Source organism: Aspergillus mulundensis (assembly GCF_003369625.1).
Source record: "Aspergillus mulundensis strain DSM 5745 chromosome Unknown scaffold_2, whole genome shotgun sequence".
Classification (NCBI taxonomy): Eukaryota; Fungi; Ascomycota; class Eurotiomycetes; order Eurotiales; family Aspergillaceae; genus Aspergillus; species Aspergillus mulundensis.
Window position 1 is genome coordinate 2,443,557 of NW_020797890.1, and position 11,584 is coordinate 2,455,140.

The window sequence follows — 11,584 nt, forward strand, 5'->3', positions numbered from 1 at the left end:
GTTCACCCCGAGTATGACAAAAGTGATGAAAATCCTGTAGAGCAAATGAAAAAGGTCAAGCCATGATTGTTTGACTTTCGAGGATTCAGAGAGAAATGAAGACGTAGAGTAAGTAGAGAGCAAGGGGGTGAGATCTTTTAAGTAGGGAGAACGAGGTTCAACGGCCAAGGACATTCGTGAAAACACCAGAAGTCCTAACAGCGAGCAAAAGAGTGGTATCAATCAGCATTATATAGTAAGAAGGTTCGTCTTTGAACCGAAGAGTCGAAGTCCTCAAGCAGGGTATTTTTTACCGCCGAATGAACAAGATTCAAGTATAGCAAAGGCTGGGCGAGGCCCCCACCGGAAGTGGAAAGGCAGGAAAGGCAGGAAAGGCATATATAAGTAGGCATAAAGGGACGAGAATGCAAGTCAGAGGTCAAACTCTCAGAGAATGCAACGCGTAATCGTATATCAATGCAAGGGGAATCTCGTGGCCGCCGAAAACCTCGTCAAGTTCAAATACAGTCGTTCGATTGAAGGTAGATCAGAGTATGAGGGTGTGGAGATTTTTCTGGATAATCATATCCTGTACTGAGTCCATGGTAGCCTTAAGTAATGTTGTATCAGTGGCATTGGTGTAATGGATATAGATTTCTCGATCAGGAATCCGATTGATGCCTCGGAATCGATCAGCGAAGTATTTTGCGGCGGCGTCGAAGTCGGTATTTGAGTCGCTATAGTCGGGAAAGTGCTTCGATATCGGCGAAATCGCAAGCTTGTCTTTGAAGAGATCGATCTTGTTGAGGAACAGGATAATGGGCTTTCGTTTGAACCATTCACCATTCACCAACGACTCAAAAAGCATCATAGCTTCATGCATTTGGTTCTGGCAAAATATTAGATAGCTGGTCCACAAAATCAAATAATGGGGCCACTTACGGCATTCTGGTCTTCGACAAGACACTGATCGTACCCAGACAATGCAACCATGAAGAGCAGACACTGAACGCCCTCGAAGCAATGAATCCACTTCTTGCGTTCCGACCGCTGCCCACCGACGTCCATCATCCGGAAGTTCATCTGGCCCAGCTCAAATAATGTTTCTGTAATGCCGGTTGTTCGCAAACGTGCCTGTAGCATGTCCTGATTGTCGGGAAGCCACCCCGACTCGAATATTCGGTCAAGTGAATGGAAGAAACTGCACAGTCGTCAGCGAAAGTCGCATGAAGCAGTGGTTTGTCAAAGATCTCACTAGTTCAGATTATCATGGAGAGCAAATTCGTGTCCCTTTGCGACAGCCTTTTGAACACCGCCATCATTCCACATCTCATTCATAGCATCACGAACTTTGAGATCGGAGAATGCCTCCTCAACACCCACATCGGGCTCCAGATTGTCTACGAAATCAGCTAAAGGCTGGTTGCGCAAGACATGTTAGCAGGCTCGTGTGATTACACCAGGCAAAATGAACGGGACTAACTTTGGTATCTTCATGTTCGAAATCAATATTCTCGGTCCGCATGATTTCCAGAAGCACTTTGTAAGCGACCACGATGTTCGAGTAGATCACTGCCCGTGTCTGGCGGCGTTCATCTTCGGGAAATCCTCCGGAGTGGATAATGCGCATCTGCTTGATGATGGTTGATTTTCCTGATTCACCAGCACCTGGAATATTTCGGTAAGCATGCTTGTAGCGATTACTGAGCTTGATACGCACCGAGAAGCAGGATCTTGATCGTCCTGTCCATCACTTTCTTATCATTTTTTAGCCCTTTTTCTATCCTCGCATTGCGCTGGACGGCCTCTTTGTCCTCCCCCGCCTCAGCCTGCTTTGAACTCATACAACCCATGTTGGACAAGCGCGCGAAGAGAGTCGCAAATTGCAGTATTATCTACTGTTCAAGAATGGTAACACCGTTAGTTGATGATCTCCCTGAGTTTGTGCGAAATTTAGGACTTGAGCAGCAATGCTGACAATTGCCGAGGTGAATCAGTGGCTCCTCGTGCCGCGAAACAGCCAAACAAAGAAGATTCATGTACCATAACTTTATCCGAGATCCAAGCTTCAGTGTTCGGCTTTTCCTTCTTCTTACACTTTTGTCAAGTTGAGGAAGGCGGAAGCCGTTAAAGAAAAAAGCAAAGACACCTACCAACTAGTTCACAAGGTGATAGAAACCAATAGGAATCGATCCGGTCCGACTCCAGCGCTAACCAGAAGGCTTGCGAGTAAACGTCCCCCAATTCAGGTGAAGCTCTGGGGATCGGTGATTTGAGCAAGCGCTTTGTCTGCCCACGCGCAAAGATCAATGACCTCTGACGTCTGGTTATAGCTTTGTAGTTGAGGCGCAAAATATAATCCGGCGGGACTCGAAGTGCGGCGCTGCGGTTTTCAGTTCGTTATGGAATATGGACACAGTCTTATAGCAGCCGCGATTGCTAGGGGGACAAATGTCGGCGGTATTAAAATCGACGGGCGGTAGTAGCAGGTTGCGAGTCAGTCGTCGAGAGTGATCGCCCACGTTCGAGGTTGGGAGACTAGGAGGAGTGTTCGCAGATCTTCAGGGAAATAAACGCGGCAATTCTAGGGGCGTAATCCAAGGGGGTTGTTGGCAATGACCGAATCCGGCGCCGTATTTCGAACTTCTTCAGGCGATGAGTTGCTGGGCGCTGGCCTGGCGGCAAGGCGAGCACCGAGGGGAAGAAAGGGGAAATTGGAGCTGAGTATAGTGGAGAGAAGTAGCTCTGTAGGTACCAGGCGTCAACGGATAAGTGAGGAACTTAGGAAGGGAAAGAGCGGAATGGGGGAGAGGTTCTAGAATGAATTGTGGAAGATTCGCTGCAGGAAGCTGAAGAAGGATGGGGTTTTGTGAGAGTGTCGCGCAATTTGTTAGTTATAGTGATGCATCCGATCGGAGGAGGGGATTCATCGAATCATTGTAAGCCTGTAAGCCAACACAGCACTAAGAGCTTTTGGGACATAGCCTGCTAGCTCTCCCTTAGTCCGTGCGTGCTACTCAGCTAGCCTGAGTCCCTGACAGGTAAACAAACCAACCAGCAGCTTGCCTGCCAATTTGGTACTAGAACTGCTCTCATGAATGGTTCGGCTCCTGAATCCTGATCCTACCCACTCTGGGTCCTTGACGAATTCCATCTTTTGGTTGACGTTCATCATCTGAAGTCGTGGATAACCCGCGGGTAACATCATATACAGAGTACAAAGCAGAAACAGTTCTTTACATGATCCAGCTCTAAGTCTAAACATCGGCCAGAGGAGAAAATAATACACAATCCGTGACTGGGGCGCGAAACCCAAGCATCGCCTTCTCGAACATGCGTCGCGGGACGAACGGTAAGTATGGATCCCCAATTCCCCATAGGGCCATAATCTAACTGCTAATGTTTGGCTCTCCTAGGCATATCCACTTGAAATATAATCTCAGCCCTTACAAGTTACCAGTGACCACCGGTCCAACACTACCCTACTACTGTTGCACTCCTCAGTTGTTGTCCTTGAAGATTCGAGGACATCCACGCTTCTCTTGTATTGAGGGTAAGTGCGATAGTGCCAGATGCCGAATGGTGCCTAGCTCGAGCTCACGGACACTGCCTGTTTTGCCAAGGAACTCAAAGCCACGAGTTTGACGTTGGCGCATCTCGCATACGCAGATCGGCAGTTACTTTGCCTACACCGAGTCAGGTCCGACTCAGGATAGAGTCTACCGTTCCAAAGTGTTTTGTTGGATATATCAATCGGAGACCTCATCAAAGTGGCTCCCTCTACAGTAGATCTCCAAGATCTGAACTCCGAAAGCAAAACCGGCGTTGCCCCTTCAGGGTCTAACTTCTACGCTCTATCTACTTGCCTAGACATGAATGTCTCATTAAGATCGAGCAAACTTTAAGACACGAAAATATCGAGGCTCGCTCTCCGGTTGCCGACAGTGTTCAGAGTGGGGCGAATCCTCTCTTCCATCCTCCCTAATCAACGGTTACCAGCTCTGAACCCGCTCTGATGTGTCAGAGTCAAAGTGCTGCCCAGCCAAAAGGGAAGCTCTTATTCTACCGACGGTCCACCAAGGGGGGCCCCACCCATTAGTTAGTATTTAATATGTTCCAGTTTGTATAATAGTAATTATATAATTTAAAACTATACACTAGCCTTGCTATATTAGCCTTTTTTATACCTAATTTAATATTAAAACTTATAGTAAACTTGCTAAGTTATGCTGGTATATTATATTATATAAAAAATTATATAAAAATTAATATACCTGTAAAACTCTTAAGGTTTTTAAAAAAAAAAAGTTAAAAATAAATAATTACAGGGGCGGTTAAACTAGTTTTAGCTAATTAAAAAGTAGTATTCACGCTAATTTAGTAAAATTTAAACTTAAAAAAAAACTACCACTAAATACCATAAAATTAGTATAAATATATATTAGTATAATTATTACTTTTAAATTATACTATAATATTTTTATAATAATAAATATTTAGAGCTTTATATTAAGCTTATATATATTTTTAAGGGCGCTTTTTTAATATATTTAATTAAAATTTAAAAGTATAATAGTTTTATAAAAATATTAATTTTTTAATATATAAGTATAATTATACACGTGCTTTGCTTAAATAAAGCTATACTTTATATAAAAACCCTTATATAAACAAAAGCTATAATAAAATTAGGTATATATTTTTTTATATATTCCTACTAGGTAAGCCCTTTGCTATTATTAAGCTAAATTTTATGCTAATAAACCTTTAAATAGCTTTATAAATATAAGTACTTTAAATTATATATAATTTTTTATAAAAAACCAAGTACTAGTATATTAATAGCCTTATTAATATATTAATAATTTTATTTTTAGCTAAATACCGCGCGGATATACTAAATAATTTTATAAATATAAGTACTTTAAATTATATATAATTTTTTATAAAAAATTAAGTACTAGCATATTAATAGCCTTATTAATATACTAATAATCTTACTAACATGCTAATAATCTTATTAATATATTAATAACTTTATTCCTAGTTAAACACCACGTGGTGTCACACCCATGGGTGCCAAGCCCCAATAAGATAAGGGAACTAATAAGATAAGAGTCACGGTGACGTCAACCCAACACGCAGTAATAATATCACCACCATTTTAACAGTATATTTAAGGCCAATGCCCTAGTAAAGAATAATTAGCTAAAAATTAGTTTTTATATATTCTAGGCCTTAAGATTTAATATTAATCCCTTATTAAATAGCCTTTTAGTACTTTGTTTTGTACCTGGTTAGCCTACTTAAGGTTTTTATAGTTTTAACTTTTTTACCTATTAACCACCTATAAAATGTATACTATGCCGCTAGTATACTCACGCCTTATTTTTAAATAGGACTATTTTAATAGTCCTGGAAAAAAACCCTTTAATACTTAATAATTTTTTATTATTAAGATTATTAAAAATACTACTATAAAAAATTATTAAAATACTTGTAAAACGCCAGTAACCTAATAATTATAAGATATAAAAAGATATATTAAGTATTTAAAAAATTAATTAGCTAAATATAACACATCTTTAAAATAATGTTAATATTGGGATAATTTACCAAAAAATTATAGTAAAATTAAAAATAAAAATATACCTAAGTATAATTTTAATTTTAGCTTATAGTAATATCTTAACTAGCTTAGTACTTTAAAATTAAATTTTAAAAAAGTACCTAGAAAATATAAATTAGATTAACAGCAAATCCTAGGAGCTTTAACTATAATAAAATTAGTATATAAAAGTAACTAGATTTAACATGCTAATAAATTAAAGGGTATAAATAAGGAATATTAAGGATTTTCTTAGGAATACTTTAAAAAATAAATAGCTATAATTTTAAGGAGTTTAATAACTAGTTTACTAGATACTATAATTAAACTAAAGTTAGCTTGTTAAAAAAAAGACCAAAATCCTAGGGATTTTGCTAATTATTTAGCCATGTTAAAATAGTATTTTTTAAGAAATAATAAAAAAATATAGATTTAACACTATTTTAGTAAACTTTTACCTTTACTTTAAAATAAAATCTATAATCTTAATAATATAAAACTCCTTAATATTAAAAAATACCTAGTTTAACTTGCCTTATAATATTAGTCTTGTATATTATATTTGCAACCTTGCATTACCTTATATTATAATAAATAATTAAAACCCGCTAAATAAAAAGAAAACACTATTAATTTAAGAGAAAATTAACATGGATTTACCCGTGGTAAAAAAACCTAAAAAAGAAATTATTTTATAGGACAAACTTTTAAAAAAAGTTATAATAAAATACCTGCGGGATAAACTTTTAATATAATAAAACCCCCTTAAAGTCGCACTAGAATAGTACTAAATTAGGATTAGTTAAAATTAACTCCTATAATATATTTTAAGTGTGGAAAACCTAGTTATATTATACTTAATTATATAAAATTATTATAAAACCCTAACTTTTAACCGGTAAATCCTAATTAAACTGCCAAAGTTTATAAAATAATAGTTAAAAACCCTTAAAATAAAAAATATTATAAGAAAAAGCAAGATAATTAGCAAGAAGGTAAGTATATAAATTAAAATAAAAATAAGATATATAAAAAAAAAAATAAAAAAAAGCTAAAGTAAAGTCTTATACCCTAGCTTAATATTTAAAAATAAAAATAAGTAAGTATTTTTAAATAAAAATAATGGTAAAAGCTCCGCGGGACAAGATTAAAACCAGGGTAAACTTAAATATTAAAGTAAAGGTAAATATAATAAGTATAGAATTTATTAAGTATGCTTATTTAAATTAGGTAAAACTTTCTTATCTTATTTTAAAGGGATATAGCGGTTAGCAAGATAATTTAAAGGGAGTATAAAAAGTACTTATTAAAGTTACTAATTCTAGGGGCACCACAAAAATATTTAAATAGCCTTATATAAAAATTAAGTAAACTAAAGTTAAATACCTAATTATTCTTTTTATTATAACTATCCAAGCCATGTATATTTATATAATAATAAATTAATAGTGGTTTAGTAACAAAGCAGTAAAATATTAAATTCTTGGATAATATAAGTTTATAAAGGCTTGTAAGAATTAAGCTTATATATTTATTATTATTTTTTTACCTAAAAAAGTTTATAACAGCAGTAAGTTAAATTAAATAAATAATTTACTACCTAAACTTAATATATTCCAAGACGTATTTTCCTTACATGGTATAAAAATAATATTTTTAAAGTTAGTACCTACGCATGGTATTATAATAATAAATAGCTAGTTACCTCCCTATAGGCTAATCTACCCTTTTTTACTTGCTAAATTAGCCACGTTACGCTAGTATATTAATAAAAATATTTAATATAATTATATTAAACCTTTTAAAAGTCTTACTAGAGCACCTATTTTTTTTGTGCCTAAAAAAAATAAAGGCTTATAATTATATGTTAATTATTAAGGATTAAATAAAATAATAATTAAAAATTAATACCCTTTATTTTTTATTTTAAAAATTTTTAACTAAATCTTAGGAGCAACCCGCTACACCAAAGTTAATTTAAAAAATGCTTATTATTATATTTAGGTTTGTAAAGAAGATTAATAAAAAATAGCTTTTTAATATTAATATAGTTACTATAAATATATTATTATGCCTTTTAATTTAACTAATGCTCCTGCTACTTTTTAAAGTTATATTTATTTTATAGTTTATAATATTTTAAATTAAATTTGTGTTATTTACCTTAATAATATTTTAATTTTTTTTATTAACCCTAAGTAATATATTAAGCATGTTAAACAAGTTCTTAAATAGTTACGCAAGGCTAAATTATTTGCTAATTTAAAAAAATATACCTTTTTTAAAAAAAAGGTAAAATTTTTAGGTTTTATAATTAATTAAAACAGTATTAAAATAGACCTGGAACAAGTAACTATCATAATCTTATAAGAAGAACCTTGTTCTTATAAAGCCTTGTAATCCTTTTTAGGTTTTGTTAATTTTTATTATTATTTTATTTATAATTTTGCACGAATTATCTTGCTATTAACTAGTTTAATAAAGGGAATATAATATAAAAAGAAAATTAGGCCCCTGTAATTTTAAAAGTGTAAAAAGCTAGCGTTTTAATTTTTTTTTAATGCCTTTATAAAAGCCCCTTTATTACATTATTTTAATCCTATGCGGAAAGGATAGTTAAAAGTAAATATTAGTAATACAGGGATGGCTGGAATTTATTCTTAATTAAATAATATAGGAAAATATTATTTAGTTGCGTTTTGGTCTTATAAATTTATTAAAGTAAAAATTAATTAGTTAATCCTAAATAAGGAATTATTTGCTATTGTTTGGTTATTTTATTATTAAAGGTAATATTTTAAAGGTTCCCCTTATAAAATAATGGTATGGTTAGATTATATAAATTTTTATTTTTTTATATAGTAGTAAAAGTATAGTAAAAAGCAAGTAAAATAGTGTATAAATTTAGTAGTATATAACTTTAAGATTTTATATTATTTAGGCAAGTATAACCTTATAAATACCCTATTTAAAAGGTATGGAAGCAAGACTAAAATAGTTTTAAAAAAAGATTTTTTAGCACCTATTAAAAAAAAAATGGTATAAGGTATTAAAGTGTAAATAATTACTTACCTAAACTTAATATAAAGTTTTTATAAAAAAAAGCTTAATTTAAATAAAAAATAAGATATTTAAGTTTAAAATATTAGGTGTAATAAGTGCTTTAATATTTTTAAGGAATTTTTTTATTTTTAAGATAAAATAAAGTTAAATCTTAATTTTAAAAACCGTGGTACTATAAATATATAATTTAATTTTAAGAAAAATTAGGTTCTAGCCTAGTGTTAAGTCTAAAATATTATATTAATTAAAAATATTTACTTTAATTATATATTAAATTATTTAATAAAGTTACTCTTAGTGTTATAATTTATGGATAATTAAACTTAAAAGTAAATTAAAGCCTTAAAGGTAAAAGATTAGGCTAAAAAAGCTAAAAAATTAAGTTTTAAAAACTAGTTAATTATAAAAAGTAATTTACTAGCTTTTTAAGATTAAATTTATGTTTTACTAAATTAAAGGCTTAAAACTATAATTATTTAAGTATATTATAATAATTTTTTAGCAGGATATTTTGGTTTATAAAAAACTAAATCTTTGGTAAAATAAAAGTTTTTTTAGCTAAAAATAAAAGCTATAATAAAAACTTTTACTTATTTATGCCCTACATGCTAATATACCATGGCGCCTTAATATTAACCTTATAAAAAACTATCCACCCTACTAAAATTAAATTACCCTTTTTTTAAAATTAGCATGGATTTTATTATTGGCCTACCACCTACTATATATTAAAAATAACATGTTAATGCTATTTTTATAATAGTAAACTATTATATAAAATAGTATTAATTTATCCCTGTTTTAACATTAATCCAAGCCCATGAACTAGCTAAAGTTTTTTATTAAAATTAGACTTTAAATTATGGCTAGCCTAGAGGTATTATATTTAACTAAGATTCCCTTTTTATAAGTAAATATTAGAAAAAGCTATAGTTTTATTATAAAACTAAATTATATTTATTAACTACTTTTCACCCCTAAACTAATGGACAAACCAAGCGGATTAACCAAGTTTTAAAATAGTACCTATATTATTTTACCATGGAAAATTACTATGCCTGGCCTATATTACTTAAAATAGCATAATTTACCTATAATAATACTAGAAATGCCATTATTAGGATATTACTTTTTTAAGCTATATATAGCTAAAACCTGGAAATTATAGCATGGTTTAAGGTTAACCCTAAATAAATAAAGGTACTAGCTACATTAGCCAGGATTAAAAAACTTAAAAAAATTTAAGCTAAATATAAAAAAGATTAAAAAAAAAACATGGAATACTATTAAACCTATTATAATAAAGGCCGGAAAAATATAAAGTTTAAGCTAAAATAACCTGTTAAACTTAGCACTAAAAATTTAAATTTAAAAGTGCTAATAAAACTTAAGCCTAAGTTTATTAGTCCCTTTTAAGTGCTAAATAAAATTAGTTTTACAGTATATTAACTCCTACTTTCTAAGAAGTATTATTAAATATATAATATTTTTTATATTTTATTGCTTGAGCCTTGGCACGGTAAAATTAATATAAAGGCTATGCCTAATTTAAAAGAAGATAAAAAATAAGAAATTAATAATATTATTAGCCATAACTTTATTAAAAATAAAGACTTATACCTAGTAAAATAAAAAGAATAGCCTTTAAAATATAATTAATAGGTTTTTATTAAAAATATAAATGTATTAAATCTTATTTAAAAATATAAAAAAAGGCAAGCGCAGCAAGATAGTTATTTATTATTTAATTAAAAATAAAAACAGGACCTAATTTTAAGTTAAAATATGCCTAATATACTTAAATAAGAAAGACCTTAATAAGATACTACCTAAAAATTATTATTTTAGCCTTAAACTACAAGCAACTATAAAAAACTATAAACCTAAAAAGTAGTAAGCGCCAAAGCAAAAAAAAAAAATAAAGTATTATTAAGGGAATAAGGCCCTAATATTACCAAGCTATTGCCTGGCATAATTAAACTAAAAAATAATAAAAATAAATAACCAAGGCGTTAAAAAGGCACTAAAAATAAAATAAAATACTAATTTTAAAAAAGTAAGAAGATAAAAAAACGCTGTTACTAACACTAAATATATAATAAACCTGGCTAAATGCCCTTAATAATAATAGGAAACTTTATTTTAATATAAGCAAGTTTAGCGTTAAAATTTAGAGTATTAATAAAATAAGCCTAATAAGCAAGCTTAACTTTTTTTTAAAATTAAAATTTAATAATAAACTACTAGACGTGGCCTAAATTACCAAAAAAAAAATAAAGGTATAATTATAAAACTTTAGTATTATTTTTTATATTAGTAATAAAGGAATTTATAAGCTGGATGGTGGGAAGTAGGGCGTGATATAATAGTACTTTTATATAGTATTAAAGGTTTAACTTTTACTAGTTCTTTTTTACCTTGCTTAAAAGGGAGAATTTTTTTTAATAAGCTTTTTTTATATTTTTAAAGGCTTTTAGTAATTAGATTATTATAAAGTAAACTTGGAAAATAAATTCCTGGCCCTATTAATACTTTTTATTTTTTAAAAAAAGCTTTACCCCTTTGTTGTTAGTCCGCGGGTAAAAAGAATAATAGTATTTAATAAAAAGTTGTAAATTATAAATATTTCTTGTTATTATTACTTTAACCTAAGGAATATAATAAATTAGCCATAAAATATAAAAAAAAAAATATTAAAAACTTACCGGCTTGCAAGTTTTATTATAGTAAAAATAAGTTTTATATAAAATTAATATAATAATATTAAATTTATAATTAAACTAAAATAACATGTTACTATTATTTAGATTACTAGCTTTTAGTATGGATTAAAAGTATATTAGGCACTATAATACTATTAAATAAACAGGCACACGTAATAAAACCCTGTAGGTTTTATTAGCTTTTTTACCCTTTTTAGGCTTTTTTTTTTTT

General features: G+C 30.3%; 1 protein-coding gene across 1 annotated transcript; it reads right to left on the reverse strand.

The window, feature by feature from the left end:
• Positions 1-526: 526 nt before the first annotated feature.
• On the reverse strand, positions 527-1,832 carry DSM5745_03452 (guanine nucleotide-binding protein subunit alpha; the record flags this gene model as incomplete). The annotated part of the gene is made up of 5 exons (XM_026745468.1): positions 527-868; positions 922-1,180; positions 1,235-1,398; positions 1,463-1,647; positions 1,700-1,832. The coding sequence occupies 5 exons, from the start codon at positions 1,830-1,832 to the stop codon at positions 527-529; spliced, it is 1,083 nt and encodes a 360-aa protein (XP_026606334.1).
• Positions 1,833-11,584: the final 9,752 nt, after the last annotated feature.